The 17,517-nt window shown below is 59.4% G+C and overlaps 1 protein-coding gene across 2 annotated transcripts in view; it reads left to right on the top strand.

Annotated features, from left to right (window-relative positions):
- SDK2 (sidekick cell adhesion molecule 2) overlaps positions 1-17,517 on the top strand; it is a 268,058-nt gene that overhangs the window by 237,150 nt on the left and 13,391 nt on the right. For both annotated transcript variants that reach the window (XM_070389019.1, XM_070389018.1), the window contains 7 exons: positions 757-943; positions 3,753-3,890; positions 6,692-6,853; positions 9,604-9,729; positions 12,607-12,771; positions 14,222-14,362; positions 14,625-14,763. In XM_070389019.1, the coding sequence (XP_070245120.1) occupies positions 757-943; positions 3,753-3,890; positions 6,692-6,853; positions 9,604-9,729; positions 12,607-12,771; positions 14,222-14,362; positions 14,625-14,763 (1,058 nt within the window). The remainder of the gene's footprint in view (positions 1-756; positions 944-3,752; positions 3,891-6,691; positions 6,854-9,603; positions 9,730-12,606; positions 12,772-14,221; positions 14,363-14,624; positions 14,764-17,517) is intronic.

Here is a 17,517-nt window from a genome sequence, read left to right as displayed (position 1 = left end):
CTGCACTCTGGATCCTCAGAACAGAATTGGTTTATACCTACAGTGACTATTCTGAGGGCTTATGTGCCTGCCATCAACAGACTCGGGCTCTGTGCCCTCATGGGGTTTACGGTCTAGCAGGGACTGAAGGATTGGCTGTGAAAACGAAGGTTCTGGAAGGGTTTGTAAAAGTGAGTGAAGTCACTCAGTCGTGTCTGACTCTTTGCAACCCCATGGACTGTAGCCCACCAGGCTCCTCTGTCCATGGGATTCTCCAGGCAAGAATACTGGAGTGGGTTGCCATTTCCTTCTCCAGGGGATCTTCCCAACCCAGGGATCGAACCCAGGTCTCCCGCATTGCAGGCAGATGTTTTACCTCTGAGCCACCAGGGTTTGTAAAGCAGCTCTTAAATACTCCTATATCCTAGGCTTCCCAGGGTTCTTCCTAGGCAGAACCCGCCTGCCAATGCAGGAGACATGGGTTCCATCCCTGGATCAGGAAGATCCCCTGGAGGAGGGAATGGCAACCCACTCCAGTATTCTTGCCTGGAGAATCCCATGGACAGAGGAGCCTGGCAGGGTACAGTCCATGGGGTCGCAAAGAGTCAGACACGACTGAGCGACTGAACAAGAACAGTACTATTTCCTGGGTGACTCACCTGCCGTCCAGGCCTGGGGATAGTTCGAGCGGAGGTGTGTCTGCGACCCTGGGATCAGGCAGGGGCAGGGGGAAGCTGGGTCATGGCCTCCCTCACTCTGCCACCTCTGTGCCCACAGATCTATTTCTGGGAGGCCCAGCGGCGTAACCTCACCGAGCGGGTGAAGACGCTTTTCCTGGCCGAGAACAGCGTCAAGCTCAAGAACCTGACAGGCTACACGGCCTACATGGTCAGCGTGGCAGCCTTCAACGCCGCGGGGGACGGGCCTCGGAGCACCCCCACCCGGGGCCAGACCCAGCAAGCAGGTGGGGGAGAGGCTGGAGGGGCAGATGGGGAGGCGAGGGGGCCCACCTGGCACCCGGGCTCACGGGCGGGAGGAGGCAGCTGAGCGATGGGAGCTGGGTCCCCAGGACCCAGGGTATGCCCTCCAGAGTGGCAGAGCATGGCCGCCTAGAGGGGCCTGGACGTGAGTGCTCAGAAGAGACGCGCTGGGACTTCCTTGATGGTCCAGTGGCCATAACTCCACGCTCCCAATGCAGGGGGCCTGAGTTCGATCCCTGGTCAGGGAACTAGATCCCACGTGCCGCAACTAAAGATTCTGCACGCCCCCAAAAAGATCAAAGACCCTGAGTGGCACAGCCAAGACCCAGCATAGCCGAATAAATAAACACATTATTTAAAAAAAAAGAATAAGAGAGGCGCTATCCCCAGGAAGCCTTGGCCAGGCCCCCCGCATCTAGCCCTTCCTCCCCTTATCTTCCCACGGAAGCCCTCCTTGCCGACAGCCAGTCCGCGCCCAGCCAGCCCCCTTCTGCTCCCTGCCTTGCTCCCACCCGACTTGCTTTTATCTCCCCAGCTCTGATCATGCCACTGTTCACTTACTGAGCGCCTTCCCTGGGCCTGCGCTGTGCTAGATGCGGGGGACACAACAGCGAAGGAACCTGATGAGGTCCCCTCCTCCTAGCAGGGGAGTTGGCTGGTTACAAGCATCTAGAGGAATTAACCTCGGGTGGCAGGCGGTGTGAGCGGTCTCAGGGCAGAGGCAAGGGGTGGACAGATGGCTTTGGAGAGGTTGGCCCGTAGAGGCCCGGCTGAGCGGCTGACATCCGGGCTGAGATTTCAGTGGGAAGACAAGGCCGGTCACGGGAAGTCCTGGAGGCGGGGGGTGTTCCGAGTCCAGGGACCAGCAGGTGCCGAGGCCTGGAGGCTGGAGGGGCCAAGAGGCCAGAGCGCAGGCCGGGAGGCTTGAGAGACCGGGAGTGAGAGTCAGAGGGTAGAGGGCCTGGGGGCCTCGGAAGAAAGTCCGGCATTAATTCTAAGCATGATGGGCAGCCATTGGTGGGGATAAGCAGCTGGGCCACAGGATCTGGCTTATGTTTTTGAAAGATGGCTCTGGCTGCTGAATAGAGGACAGGCTCATGGGGGCAGGGAGGTCCTTTAGGAGGCTGCAGGGGAGCGCAGGGGAGGAGCGGGCGGGGTGCGAGCCCTGCAGCCCACACATGCAGGGCACCCCTCTAGACGGCATCACTGCCACTTGAGCCGCTGTTCCCAGGTGGCGCTAGGGGTAAAGGACCCTCCTGCCAATGCAGGAGATGTAAGAGATGTGGGTTCCACCCCTGCATCGGGAAGATCCCCTGGAGGAGGGCGTGGCAACCTGCTCCAGTATTCTTGCCTGGAGAACCCCTTGGACAGAGGAGCCTGGCAGGCTACAGTCCACGGGGTCACAAAGAGTCGGACACGACTGAAGTGACTTAGCACGAACACACACTCATGCGCCTTCTCAGGCAGTAGTATGCACTTGATCTTGTCGGAACCCCCGGATGGGCCCGTTTCACGATGAGCACAGGTGACCCGGGAAGTGAGGCTTCTCCCCCACGGTCCCCTGCTGGTCGGTGCAGGGTGGGGGCGGGGTGGGGAGGAGAGGCTGGAGCCCCGGATGTCTGAGCTAGTCCTGGGCTGTCTTCACCGCTTCAGTCCCCTCCTTTGCCTGCCGTGGAGTTTCCTCCCCGTGGATTTGAATACAAGCCTTTGGGCCTAACCTCGCCTCTTTATCAAGCTGCTGCTTCCCCTTCTGTCCATCATCTTTCTCTTAAAGAGACAGCGAGACCCCAAGGAGTCTGTTCCCAAGTATTGTCCTCCTCGGGTTCCGGCTCTGGCTCCAGGGATACTCCTTCCTCCGCCAGGCTCCCGGGGGTCTGTCTGCCTGGCCGCACCACACCCTGTCAGTGTCATTGGCTGGATGCGGACCCCCGGGAGCCTGAATGCTTCCGTCACCGAAACGGAGTGTTCTGCCTCACATCCCTCGTGCAGAGCGGAGGCAGGAAGGGCCTGTAGACCTGACCTCCCCCCTTCACAGACGGCTCACTGACGCTGCCTCCCGGGCCGAGCGGAAGCCGGCAGGATCAGCCCCGGCTCTGTGGGGAGGTGGCGCTGGACAATAATAGCCTGGCTGTACCCCGTACCCCCGCCCCCCGGAGCCAGCTCGGGATGCTGCAGGCTGGACGCTTCCCTCGCTTCCTCTCTGTCCTCCCCCTCAGGCCTCTCCCCTCCTATGGTTTCAGGGTCGGGTTCTCAGGCCAAGAAAATATCTTCCAGAGAGTTGACAGGTCCTGGTTCCACTGCTTCAGCCAGCATGGTGTCTCTTGGCCATAATCCCTGGGGCCCCAGGACAAGAGAGAGGCCATGTCCATGGCAGGGCTGGTTGTTTAATGCCCACCTGATGCTCTGAGGCCCAGGCACCCCCCCTGCCCCCAGGGAAGGCAGAACATGATCTGGCACCACCCCCCCCTCCCCCGCCTCCACCGCAGCGACCCCAGGGGTCCTGCTCTCAGGGCCAATTATCAGGAGGAAGCCTGAGTTCTCCAACTTTCTGAAAACAAAATCCTGTTTTCTCCTAGTACTTGGACGCTGACATTGAGAAGAATGCTAAGGATGTCAGCAGGGAGGGGAGGGGCCCAGTGCCCTCTAGCGACCCCTCCCGCCCTCTCTTGCATGAAATCCCGCTTTCTTGTTTGTCCAGGGATCCACGCGCCCCTGCTGGTTCCTCGGAACCAGACCCAGGGCTCTGAACTTCCAGAAGGGAGGAAACAAAGCCCCTCTGCTCTCTCCCTCCAGCCCCCAGCGCTCCCAGCTCCGTCAGGTTCAGCGAGCTGACCACCACCTCCGTGAACGTGTCCTGGGGGGCCCCGGAGTTCCCCAACGGCGTCCTGGAGGGCTACCGGCTGGTGTACGAGCCCTGCACCCCCGTGGATGGTGAGTGCAGCCCCCTTCCAGCAGGGCTCCCCAAACCTGCCCTCTGCATGGTTCCCCTCCATCGTCACTATGCAGAGTCCAAGCGATGAGCCTCTCCCACAGTTTATACAGTCCCAGTATAAACTGGAGACAGGCAGGGCAGGGATGGGGCAGGGCCAAGGTCAAACAGCAGCAAGTGGAGAGCAAACTGGAGCAGCAGCCCCGGTCTCCTGAGTTCTAGGAGAGAATTGTTAAGTATGTTCTCCCCGTCAGCGGATAGAAATGGGGAAGAAGGAAAAACACCTGGGCAAAATACGGCATCCCGAGATGGATCATGGAGACGGACCAGGGGCCTTCCCTGGGGTCCAGCAGTTAAGAGTGCTCCCAGTGCGGGGACCATGGGATCCGTCCCTGGTCGGGGAACTAGATCCCACACACTGAAACTAAGAGGCCACTGGCAGCAACTGAGATTCTGCATGCCACAACGAAGAACTGTCAGTTCAGTTCAGTCTGACTGAACTGCGACCCCATGGACTGCAGCACGCCAGGCCTCCCTGTCCATCACCAACTCCCGGAGCTTGCTCAAACTCATGTCCATCAAGTTGGTGATGCCATCCAACCATCTCATCCTCTGTCATCCCCTTCTCCTCCCGCCTTCAATCTTTCCCAGCATCAGGGTCTTTTCAAATGAATCACAGCCCACAGCCCAATAAATAAATATATTTTTTAAAGAATAAAAATTAAACAACAACAAAAAAAAGGCTAAAAATAAAGATGGACCATCCCCCAAGGTTCCATCCTACGTGTGATCCCTCAGCCTTAGGGACTCACCTGACCCTGAGTTAGTTCTTCTCTGCCTTTCGTGGGGTCAGGAACCCCTCTGAGACTCTGATCAAAGCCTTGGGGCCTCTCCCTGGGCAGATGCAGAGGCCTGGGGGGGTCACTGCACCCCGCTGCTCTCTGGGAGCCTCGGCTCCAGCCCCTGGCTCTGCAGGTTGCCCCCTGCTGCCCTGAGCCCTGGTCCTGTGAGCAATGCTCAGAGCTCTCCCCACAACCCCTGCCCTACACCTCCCTCCAGGCCCTGGACAGGACCCTGCCCACCTCCCAGGCCCCCCAGGGGCTGCCCCACCACAGCTGAAATCACTGCTGCAGAGTCAGAAAGGCAGGAAGGAGACTGTGCCCCGGGAGGCCTGTGCCCAGTTCCAGGGCCCAGTGAGGCCTTGGGGGTGTGGCCGGCCACCCCTCCCAGACCGCAGAGCCCGACCAGAACAAGGCTGAGCCCTGGGAGCTGAGCCCTTCTGGATCAGCCCAGGGAACACTGGCCCTCAGTCTTCCCACCCCCCACCTGCATGTCAGCAGCTCCCCAGGGCCTGGAGGGCCCCAGGAGGAGGAGTGGTCAGGTGTGGGACCCAGGAAAGGAGCCATTCCTCCCACGGAAGGAAGGAGAAGACAGAGGTCTTGGGGGCTAGACACGGGCCAGACGGGCTCTCGGGGCTGTGTCTAGGGGGGTCCACACCCGGAGAAGTGTGGACCCTTCGCCTGCTTGTCGCTCAGCCCAGTGGCGTCTGGACCACGTGGCGCCTCCGAGGCCTTCCAGACTCCCATCTGCCCTTGACAGCCCACTGACGGGAACTGCCTGGGCTAGTGAGACGGTGCCCAGCTGGGCCAGCAGTGAGCCTGCACCCTGCTCTCGCCTCAGCCCCAGACTCTGGTCGGCAGCAAACAGGCCTCGCTAAGATGCAGGGAACAAGGACGCAGCACCCCTACCTCCCTGTAGGGAAAGCCAAGACCCAGGCCGGTGAGGAGTTTGCTCCGGCAAGTCGAGGGGCGTGTACCCAGGACTGCATGTCCCAGGTCTCAGGGCACATCCACCCCGTGACCCCACAGGCTCGTGACCCCTTCGGGAAGCCCCCTGGAGCACCCACCGATCTGTCCATCAGGACTTCATCCCGCCCCCCAGCCAGGTGCTCGGTTATTTTCTTCCACCCTGTAGCACCTGCCTAAGATGCTGTCGATACCCTCATTCGTTAGCACAGACTGAAGCCAGGGCAGGAGACGTGCCCGGAGAACCCGGGGCCAGCCCTGCACTCTGAGGCCAGCCTGCTGGCTGCGAAGTCTGTCTCCTGGGGTGACCAGCTCCTCGGTGGGTGTGGGAGATGAAACCAGGTCCCGGAGAGGCTGACACTCAGGAGGACTTTGACATGGGAGGCGCAGAGCACAAACTCTCACCTCCTGGAGACCGTCCCAGCCTCCCCTCTAGTAGCTAAGATTCGGGGAGCCGTAGCGTCCTCACTTTGGCCCTGAAGAGCCTGGTGGGTGTGGCTGATGGAGGGCCGCGTGAGCCCCCAGCTCTCGCTGGCACTGTGGAGGGAGGGAGCCGGGCCGGATCTGAGGTTGTCCTGGGCTGTGGGTACAGCCACACATGTGTCCCCTCCAGCTCCAGATGGCGGTGTCTTTACAGAAGCACTTCCTGAAAGATGGTCCTTGGAATGTGATTTCTAAGGGATGGGATGTGGGGGAACCAATGTGTGAGGTACGATGGTTAAATTAAACGAGATAGTTGATTTTTCCCTCCAGATGCTAAAGGACACTATAGTTTTTCACTCCGCAGACCAGCAGGCAACATAAATGTATATATTCTTGAGGACAGGCTACAGGACTCTGTTCTGAGAACGGTCTTGGAAACACTCCATGTGGTCAAGGGTGCCGGTCCCAGCCTGACTCCAGGGGGTGCAGCCCCTGGCCAGCGCTGACCATTCCCTCCCCGACGGCCTCCCCCACCAGGGCCTGTGGCCCTCACAGGCCTCATGCTTCCTCCCCAGGGGTCAGTAAGATCGTGACGGTGGACGTGAAGGGCAGCAGCCCCCTGTGGCTGAAGGTGAAGGACCTGGCGGAGGGGATGACCTACAGGTTCCGCATCAGAGCCAAGACCTTCACCTACGGGCCTGAGATTGAAGCCAACGTCACCACGGGCCCTGGAGAAGGTAAGGGAGCCTTGGGTGGGCCTGGGGGCAGCTGTCCCCACACGCGGCCCCCCAGGTCAGAAAGGGGCATCCAGAGCGTGCCTGGGGGTGCAGAGTTGAGTAAGACGGGGTCTCTGGTGGAGCTTTCAGGCCCACGAGGACTTCAAGGCAGCACCATGGGGCGGGCCTGGGGGGAAGGATGGGGGAGGACAAGGGGGCACTTAAAGGGGGGACATCCCTGATGGTCCAGCAGCTAAGACCCCTCGCTCCCAGTGCAGCGGGTTCCATCCCTGTCAGGGAACTAGATCTCAGAGGCCCCCACCTGAGGGTCCATATGCTGCAGCTAAGATCAAAATCCTGCCTGCCACAACGAAGACCCAGTGAAGCCATATAAATTAATTAACAATAATTTTTTAAATTTAAAAATGAAATAAACAAAGTCGGCAATTCCAGAACACCTCATGGGGTGCGGCATTTAGATGGATGCGTGGGAAGAGAGACCAGCATTCCACAGGATTCTGATGGCAGCTGAGGCGGTGGGTGGTGGGGTGGGGGGGTGGCCAGCTGTGAGGGAGGGCCAGCCGGGCTGCAGGGGTCACCTGTGTCATCAGAGCGTGTCTCAAGGAGACACTGATGTCAGAACCCCTGGGGTTCTCGTGATAACGCTGATTCCTGGGGCCCAAGTTAGGCAGCATCCCTGAGCATCCCTGGGATGTGCATTTGAACGAAAGAGCCCAAGTGGCTCTCTGGTACCTGCTGTGACAGCCAGGGCTCTGGGGGTCTGCAGGCGTGGGACCGGGTCCAGGGAGGCCTGCCGGCCGCATGCCCCCTAGACAGGGGACAGAGGGGCAGCGTTAGGGGGCAGGCCAGGCCCTGTGCACTGGGCCCGGGGTGACGGGGAGCACTGGGGACCAGGAAGGAAAGAGTAGCTTAGTTTGGACTTTGTGACCCTCCCTGGAGTCGTCCTCAGGCTGGGGGAACTCTTCTTCTTGAGGCTGAGGCTTAGCCCCCCAGGGCCTCTTTCATGCAGGATGTCCTCTCCTGATGTAGATGTTGCCTCGAAGACTCTCTGCATTTCTGTCCCCCTGCCCCCACCGAGAATGTACACAGCCCCACCAGCCTCCCCCTGAAGCCCCTCCTCCCCGTCCTCCTTGCCCACCTCCCTGAGCTGGGAGGTGCTGACCCGGCCGGGTGGCCTCTGCTGCCCAGTGGGAGCAGGTTCCAGGCGGCCGCCCTTCACTTTCTTACTGGGTGCTTTCTCCCCACCTCTGGTTCTGAAGAAGGGCAGGCTGGCTCCCAAGGCTCCCAGGGTTGGAACACAGCCTGCAGGGCCGCAGCAGGCAGCTTGCCAGGGAGCTGCCTCCCCCTGCCCTCCACCTGCCCCCAGGCCCTCCCCGGGCAGGCGGGCGCCTCTCACCTGAGCCGCTTCCCAGGGAAACAAAAGCAGGAAGGGAGCTGGCAGGAGACCAGGAGGACAGAGCAGGGGCGGGGGGCCTGGAGAGGCCTGCCTGGAGAACACGGTGTTCTAACCTGAGCCCAGAAGTGTCGGGGTTTGGGGGAGCGGGGAGGAAGTGCGGAGGAGTGGGGAGGGGCTCTGAGAAAGCTCCGCACTGCGCCCGCTGGAGGAGGGGTCAGTGGACGTGCGGCCTGGCACCCTCTTCCCTCCAGGCCAGCTCCACGGGCAGGCTGGAAGCTTCTAGTCTGGAGACAGCTCCACTCCGCCCTAGGTTCTGCCCTGGAGAGAATGAGAGCCCAGGGTGCTGGGAGCCCCGCCCCACCGCTCACACCCGCCTGGGCAGCATCCCACACCCGCCAGCCCTCCACCTTTGCCCTGGGCTGTGGGCAGGATGCTGGTGCGGGAAGGGAGGAAGGAAGGAAGGAAGGCAGGCAGGCAGGCTCTGAGGCCCTCCGAGGCCGTGGGCAGGGCTGGGCCGTGGGCAGGGCTGGGCCGTGGGCCACCAGGCTCAGGAGGTGAGCCCCTCGCCTGCCTGCCGTCTGGCCGGTCACCTCCCTCAGGGCCTGGAGGCGCTTCAGTCTGAAGTTGGGCTCTCGGCTCCTTCCCCCAAGGCGTCCACAGGGGCCCCGGGCCAGCCTGCCGCCCACACCCTGCTGCCTGGTACTGTCCCGTCCCGCAGGCATGGAGGAAGCACCTGCTGTGTCCAGGCTCCCAGGAGGCGGGGCTCCAGGCGCATGGGGATCAGCAGGCCGGGGCCCTGGGGGCCCTGGGAGCCAGCACGGCAGGGCCTCCGGACAGGAAGGGGCTCAGGACGCTCTGTGGACACAGCAGGCTCGCTCAGTCCTCTGCCTACAGACCAAGCTCCTCCCTCCTGCTCTGGGCCCTGGGGTTGGCCCCCCCAGTGGCCCCTGAGGCACCTGTCACCCCAGAGAGCCCGTCCCAGGGGCAGGGCTGGGTCCTTCCTCCCTCCTCGTGGTGGCAGGGGCCCCGGATCCTCCTGCGGCCTCGGCCTCCTCTCTGGCCTCGCCCTTAGAGGGAGTGCAGCTGGGGGCCTTTGTGGCATCTCCCTACATCCTCTCCTGGAAGGCAGGGGCTGTGGGTGACCTGGCGGAGAGTAAGTCGTGTCCTTCAGGCCTGGCCGGGACACGCTCCTCGGGGGCATGGCACGTGGAGGGGTTCCGGACACCCTGGCCGGGGTTTTGTACTCGGGTCCTCGCGCTGGAGCTCAGGGAGATGGGTGGGGCACATGGCCCCACTCTGGGGCATCCCCTTGCTCACCGTGTGTGCGTGTGTGTGTGTGTGTGTGTGTGTACAGGTGCCCCCGGCCCGCCTGGAGTGCCCATCATTGTGCGGTACAGCTCGGCCATTGCTATTCACTGGTCCAGTGGAGACCCAGGCAAAGGGCCCATCACCCGCTACGTCCTCGAGGCTCGGCCTTCAGGTACGTTCACCCGGGCTGAGGCGGCTGGGGGTCATCGCATGACAGGGTGCTTGTGCTCTGCCAGGGGGAAGCGAGGAGGGCCCCTGTGGCGAGTGGGACACGGGACTCGCACCCTAGTTAAGGCTCACCCTGGAGGCCCTGGAGAACAGGGTTTATCGCCGGGTGAGGACCAGCTCGAGTCGGGGGGGTCATCCAAGAAGCCAGAGGAACAAAGGTTTGGGCCCCTGTTGGCTAAACGCCCACTGCCTCCACGTGACCCCACTGACCAAAGCCCACCAGGAGGCTGGCCGTCCCCTGGAGAACCAGCGCCCCTTTGAGTGCCGTCTCTGCATCCCGGCTCTCGCCACAGTTCCTATCACGTCCCGGGCTCTCCTCTCAAGCCTGAAATCGAATCACGAGAACCTCTGAAGGCATCAGGAGCGGCTGGATAAGTCGCTGATGGGTCACAGCGACACCCGCGGCGGCCTCTTGGGCTCCTCTTCCCCCCAGGAGCTCCCGCCCCCGGCCAGCTCCCTCCGTTGCTGGGTTTCCAATTCATCAGAGGTGCTGGAGTTAGTACAGGCTGGAGGCTTGTTCTCGATGTTCCATGGATGTGTGACTAGGTAACCCAAGTTGAGAAAGAAAGGAAAAAAGAAGACTGTGTTGCTCCCGCACAAGCAGCAAATACTAATTGGGAAGCTGGCATCTTAGGAGCTAATACTCCTAATGGGGCCATTGGCACATCCCAGCGACATGGTTAGTACTGCAGGGTGGCTGAGCGCTAATCATCTCGATAGCAAATAATTCACTCCAGAAGTTCCAGGAAGCCGCCAGCACCCAGTCATTGCCTCAATCTTGGGCTAATAATTGCAGTCGCAAATATCATGTAAACAGCTATTATGTCCAGCAGCTCAGATCCAACGTGTAGCCGGAACATACAGGCAGCCTTGGCTTCCTCCCCACTCCAGATGGTCCCTCTCTGGCCCTCCAGGCTGCTGACTTGGCCGGGAGACCACCTCCTGCTTCTCCCATCCAGGGCCTGGAGCCTGTTTTTTCCATCCAAGTTGGCCTGCCGGGGTGCCAGGCTGTGGAATGTTGGCCCAGGACTTCAGCCCTGTGGATTTTCCAGCGTTCCCTGGGAGGCCCAGCATGGGACCTGGTGTTCTGGGTTTGGGGGCCGTGACTCGGTCCACATAGTTGTGGTCAAGGGCAGAGCATAAGAGGAAGGATCAGGCCAGGACCCCTTGAAGGCTGGGGGCACAGATTCCTCATTCTGAGGGTGAAATCGCCCTCGTCTTCAGCTCCCCCTGCACCGCTGTGCTTGGTTTGGGCAGAACCGACTAGACATGAGAAGCCACGTTCTGCAGACCAGGGAGGGACCCACCTGACATTTGGGACCCATGGGACCCATGCTGCATATCAGCTAAGTCCTGGGGCTGCAGGCCGGAGCCACAGCGTTTCGTTCCCGAGCTTGTGGTCTGGCCACATCATTTGTTCCTGCGTGGGGGTCAAGGAGGGGCAGACCGCAGGCAGGAACACTAACACTACCCTGTATGGCTTTTGTGGAAAGGGAGCAGAAAAATAGGGGCCTGGCTAAGTGAAAGTGAAAGTGTTAGTCGCTCAGTCGTGTCCGACTCTGCCACCCCAAGAACAGTAGCCCATCCGGCTCCTCTGTCCATGGGATCCTCCAGGCACAAATACTGGAGTGGGTTGCCATTTCCTTCTCCAGGGGATCTTCCAGACCCAAGGATAGAACCTTGGTCTCCTGCATCGCAGACGGATTCTTACCGTCTGAGCCACCAGGGAAGCCCAAGAAAAGGAGAGCCTACCTTCATGATAGAACAGTGTGCCTAGTCACTCAGTCGTGTCTGACTCTGTGACCCCATGGACTGTAGCCCGCCAGGCTCCTCTGTCCCTGGGATTCTCCAGCCAAGAGTACTAGAGGGGGTCGCTGTGCCCTTCTCCAGGGGATCTTCCCAACCCAAGGAACAAACCCACGTCTCTTGCATTGCGAGCAGATTCTTCACCATCTGAGCCACCTGGGACTCATGATAGCATATTAGGCAGCCTCTTAAAAGCCTGCTGGCCAGCACTTTTTACTGTCGTGGGAAATGAATCTATAGATTTCTTTTGCACAAAGTGCTGGATGGGGAGGCTCTTTCACTGGACGGTGGAGTTGGATTGGGTGTTAAAAAGTTTTCCACTTATGATACATTTTTCAATATTTTGCAGAGATTTTAATTAAAAAGAGGGAGAGGGAGTTCCTGGTGGTCCAGTGGTTAGGACTCAGCCAGGATCTGGCTTCAATCCCTGGTCAGGGAACTAAGATCTCACAGGCTGCATGGCATCAGTTCAGCTCAGTCGCTCAGTCGTGTCCAACTCTTTGCGACCCCATGGGCTGCAGCACACCAGGCCTCCCTGTCCATCACCAACTCCTGGAGCTTACTCAAACTCATGTCCATCAAGTCATTGATATCATCCAACCATCTCATCCTCTGTCGTCCCCTTCTCCTCCTGCCTGCAATCTTTCCCAGCATCAGGGTCTTTTCCAGTGAGTCAGTTCTTAGCATCAGGTGGCCAAAGTATTGGAGCTTCAGCTTCAGCATCAGTCCTTCCAATTCAAGCATCAGTCCTTCCAGTTTAAGACTGATTTCCTTTGGGATGGACTGGTTGGATTTCCTTGCAGTCATGGCTGGGATTAATTAATTAAAGTATAAAAAAAAGAATAAAAGGGTCAGATACTTGTAAAAAGTATCTCCTGAGGACCTACTCAGCGCCAAGCATGGGGGATTCGGTGTCAAGGGGGCAGGCCCAACAGGCCTGGGGTCTGGGAGCACCGGTTAAGGTCAGGCAGACTGCCCCCTCCCAACAGGTGCCTCCCTCTCTGTCCTCCCGCAGATGAGGGGCTCTGGGACATTCTCATCAAAGACATCCCCAAGGAGGTCACGTCCTACACATTCAGCATGGACATCCTCAAGCCAGGTGTGAGCTACGACTTCCGGGTCATCGCAGTCAATGACTACGGTTTCGGGACCCCCAGCAGCCCCTCCCAGTCTGTACCAGGTACCACCTACAGCGTGAGGGGTGGGGGGTCTGGGGAAGGGACGAGGGAGGAGAGGCAGCAGCCCCAGAGGCACTGGTCTGGGGACCCAGAAGGCATTGTCCTCTCAGTTCTCCGAAGCCAAGATCCCTGGGCTGGGGCCCGGGTCAGCCTTCAACTCCGGAAGGAGCTGGGGGGCAGAGGTCTTGGGAGTTCCTTTCCAAGGACTCCAGAAGCCCTGGGCAGCGGGCCCAGTGGGCTTGAGGATGAATCAGTGGGACCAAGATGGAAGCTTCCGTGGGCTTATCACCCAGGAAATCGAGGGCATCGGGTCATACACTGTGTATCCATGGAAACCACCCCCCAACATAGAGCCTGGAGCCTGTGAAGCTCAGGCCTGAGCGAGCAGCATCCTGCGAGGGCAGGACTCCATCCCTAGCCCTTCCTTCCTGCCTTTCTCTTCCCATCACCTCCGAGCTCACAGACGACCAGTATTGAAACCCACGGACCCACATCTAATCACTTTTAATAGGCGCTTCCCCTGAGACAGGAATAGCTTTCAAAGTTTCTACTCACTGGGCCAGTTTCAGAAGCCATATGCTTTTGCCCTTGGCCTGATTGATAGAACCAAATGACAGGAAGTCAGCACTTCAAGTCTGAAATAGAAGAGCCCGCCCCCTCAGTCAGCAGCGCGGATTAGTACCAGCCCCATGCAGGGAGCACAGTCCTGGCGGCTTTGAAAGAAGGGGAGTCTCCCTGGAGGAGCCTTTCTGAAGACCTGCTCATGTCCACCCTCCCGCCTACCAGAAAAGATTCTGTCCCTACTGAACCTTGGGAGAGAAACTGTCCCAGGCACACCACAGGCCAGGCAAGCACCTTTCTAGCACACATTGACATCTACCAAGGTAGCCCCTGGGCCATAAGTGGCAAGGAAAAATAAGAAAAAATAGCAAGCGCACAGGCCCTGCTCCTCCTGTGTGCTTAGCAGACATCACTAATCAATCCCAGCACTCAGGAGTCGAGAAACCTCCTCAACTCACTCTTCCTCCTGTATCTTTAGCAGACATCACTAATCAATCCCAGCACTCAGGAGTCGAGAAACCCCCTCAACTCACTCTTCCTCCTGTAGCTTTAGCAGACATCACTAATCAATCCCAGCACTCAGGAGTCGAGAAACCTCCTCAACTCACTCTTCCGCCTGTATTTTTAGCAGACATCACTAATCAATCAGTCTAGAAATGGCCTCAGCCCTTTCTCAAACCAGCCCTCCAGGCAGCCCCTTTACTGATAAACCAGAGCTGGCCCTTGAGATGAAACCATCCCTACCAACCCAAGATTCTACCTCGTTCTGAGGGCGCAGACTCACCTGCCCGTAAAATGTGAGAGCAGGTGGTAGGGTCCTAGCTGGAGCCACAGGCTTGGAGGCAGGACAGGTCTGAGCACCACGGACCTGACGCCCACTCCATGCTCCAGCCCAGAAAGCCAACCCCTTCTACGAGGAGTGGTGGTTCTTGGTGGTCATCGCACTTGTTGGCCTCATCTTCATCCTGCTCCTCGTCTTTGTGCTCATCATCCGAGGCCAGAGCAAGAAGTATGCTAAGAAGACAGACGCAGGTGAGCTGGTGGATGGGACTTTCTCGGGACCATCTCCCTTTTCGGCAAAGGTGGTGTGGGGGAGGTCTCTCCTGGAAAAGCAGCCACTCTGATGGGGGTGGGGGTCTCCTAGGGTTCCTACACACAGTCTCACAATCTCCATCTCCAGTTTTGGTTTAAACCCTAACAAAAGAAAGAGGGGGCAGCCCAGCCATAGGGGAAAGGGGCCACGCGGTCTAAAAGGATGGAGTGCGTGATGGATGTCAATCTCTGCCCTCCCCAGGCAACAGTACCAAGACTGGTGCGCTGGGCCATGGCGAGATGATGAGTTTGGATGAGAGCAGTTTTCCTGCCCTGGAACTCAACAACCGACGACTCTCTGTCAAGAACTCCTTCTGCCGAAAGAATGGCCTGTATACAAGGTAGTGGGCTCTCTGCATGGGGTGCCAGGCGGGTGGAGGTGGGGCCAGCATCGCCTGGGCCACAGAGCAGGCAGCATGCAGCTGGCTTCACCTCGTCCTGGAAGCAGCATGCTCAGTTGCTCGGTTGTGTCCGACTCTTTGTGACCACATGGATTAGCCCACCAGGCTCCTTTGTCTATGTAATTTCCCTGGCAAGGATACTGGAGTGGGTTGCCATTTCCTCCTCCAGGGGAATCTTCCTGACCCAGGGATCAAACCCGCATTTCCTACATCGGCAGGTGGATTCTTTACCACTGCGCCACCAGGGCAGCCCCCCTGGAAGCGGCATTCGCTAGGAATGGTCACTAGGCAGAGAGAGCCGAGCCCAGGCAGCTCCACAGCGGGGTGGGGAGAAAGTCACGAGGAGCTGGGGACAGAGGGTGTCTGCCAGCCACAGCAGGATGCAAATCGTTTGCACAACTTTGCAAACCACTAACTGCTGTTTGGGGCCAAGTGCTCCTGGTACAGGCCTGAAGCCCTGATAGCCACTGGCCCGAAAGGTGAGAGGCACCCAGTGAAAGTGGGCTGGGCAGACACACTCAAGAGCTGCCAGGAGTCCCCCATGACTGCTTCTGCCTTCGCCTGACCTTCCCGTTCTAGAAAGAGGGGATGCCCTCTCCCCAGGCACCTGCTCACACCCTCTGTGGCCATAGTCAGTTTTCTCCCACCCACCCTTGAAGTCTATACACCCCACATTGTCCTCAAAAGGCAGCATCCAAGAAGAGCCAACCAGGAGGGGACCAGGCTGCACCAGCTCCTATATTCGCCTGACTCCTCTCCACCCAGGGCCCCTGCTAGCCCCACCCACTGTGGCCCACCAGGCTGCCCGTTTCCAAGGTCAGGGTCAGTTGCTAGGGCTCACCTGAGCGTCACCTGATTGACCTGGCAGTTTCAGACATCGAGAGCATGAAGGAGAGGTTGGGGCTGCAGCTCAGGGGCTCCAGCCTCGGCCCCGTTAACATTCCCGGCTCATCGGAGGTGCCCACGGAACTGAGGGGATGCCTCTCCCAGGGCCAGCTCACAAAGGTTCCCTCTGTCTGGTCCTGAAAGGAAGAGGCGACGTGTGTGTTCAGCAGGAGGACTTCCAGCGGGAGGGGTGCACAGGCCAGCCAGGCCGAGCTCTCATCTCCCGCCAAAGCCAGCTTTCCAAAGAAAGAGCCATTTGAGGCCGTGGTGGCGGGCCCAGCGTGGCCACCATGGCCCCGCCAGGCTGGCTCCAGGGCCCTGCCACATGGAACAAGAGGGCGTTTCACCCACAGGCTGGCTTCGCCCGCCTCTCACACCCCCAGTGTACACACACCGCGGCCCCTGTGTGTCCCCTCCATCACTGTGTACACACAGAAATCCCACGTGCCCCAAACCATCCCCAGGCTCCTGAGGCCTGACCCAGGCACAGCGTGTGTCGCCAAGACGGTGTTAGCCTGGCCCCCCATCTCCCCCCTCCTGTTGGTGTCCTGTGTCTGCCTGTCTCGTCTAGTGATGCTGCTGCTAGCTCTGCTGTTTCTAAGTAGCTTAAAGATGCAGCTTTGTTGATTGGCATAAAATCCACGCAGATACGGTACAAGGGGTTGGAGGTGGCAGGGGTATTGCTTCTGACACGGTCACCGGCCACCAGGCTGTTCTCAGAGCGGCATTTCAGCAGGAAGCCACCTCCGGCTCGGGCGGGGCCGCTGGGGTTCAGGGCCTCTGTGCTATGAAGGTTTCCTGGAGCCGACGGGCCCGATCACGGGGCATCGGGCGCTGGGCAGGGCCCCCTGGCACCCCTTCCTGGGAAGACATGAGTAAGGCAGAGTCATGGGGGACCCCAGCCACCTGCCCAGGGCCTCTGGGAGCCTGCGTGGCCCCCAGCCCAGCCCCCCACCTCTCACACACCCCGCAGCAGGTGGAGCGCCCGAGGCGCCTGTCCTGGGTGTCTGAGATGACTCAGAGCCGGCTGGCCTCTCACTCCCTGGGAAGCGCACAGCTTTCTCCAGGGCTGGTTTTTCGAAGGTAGGGCAGGCCTTGGCCTGTCTCTGGTCTCCAAGCAGACGTGGAAGGAAGGAGGCCGTGTGCCTCTTTTCTCCCCCGACCCTCGGCATCCACTCTCTAGAGCTCCCCTTGTGAGTTTGAGAGTCACCTGGGGAGCTTGTCTGCAGGGCAGGTGTCCAGACCTCACCTGAGATTTCAGTGCCAGGGTCTCCGTGCGGCCCAGAAACGCTGTGTAACGCTCACTGCCAAGCCTCCCCTGCCTGGGGCCTTGGGAGCACCACTGGAGAAGCAGGGTGCAGCCTCCCCAGCGCCCCAGTGCCTGAGCCGGTGTGGGAGGCTGGTCCTGGGCCTACAAGGCCTAGAGACACACACACACACAGACACACATAGACACACACACACACATAGACTCACAGACACACATAGACTCACACACACACACACACACAGATTCACACAAGATACACGTACACACACACACAGACACGCATAGACACACACACACACATCCACACACACACACAGACACAGACACACACACACACACACACATCGACACACACATACACAGACACATCAGCACATACAGACACACACACAGACACACACAGACTCACACAAGATACACGCATGCACACACAGACACACATAGACACACACACACACATAGACACACACACATACACAGACACACAGATTCACACAAGATACACGTACACACACACACAGACACGCATAGACACACAC

Source organism: Bos mutus, chromosome 19 (assembly GCF_027580195.1).
Source record: "Bos mutus isolate GX-2022 chromosome 19, NWIPB_WYAK_1.1, whole genome shotgun sequence".
NCBI lineage: Eukaryota > Metazoa > Chordata > Mammalia > Artiodactyla > Bovidae > Bos > Bos mutus.
The sequence above is the reverse complement of the archived record's forward strand: the minus strand, read 5'-3'. Positions and strand labels throughout refer to the sequence as shown.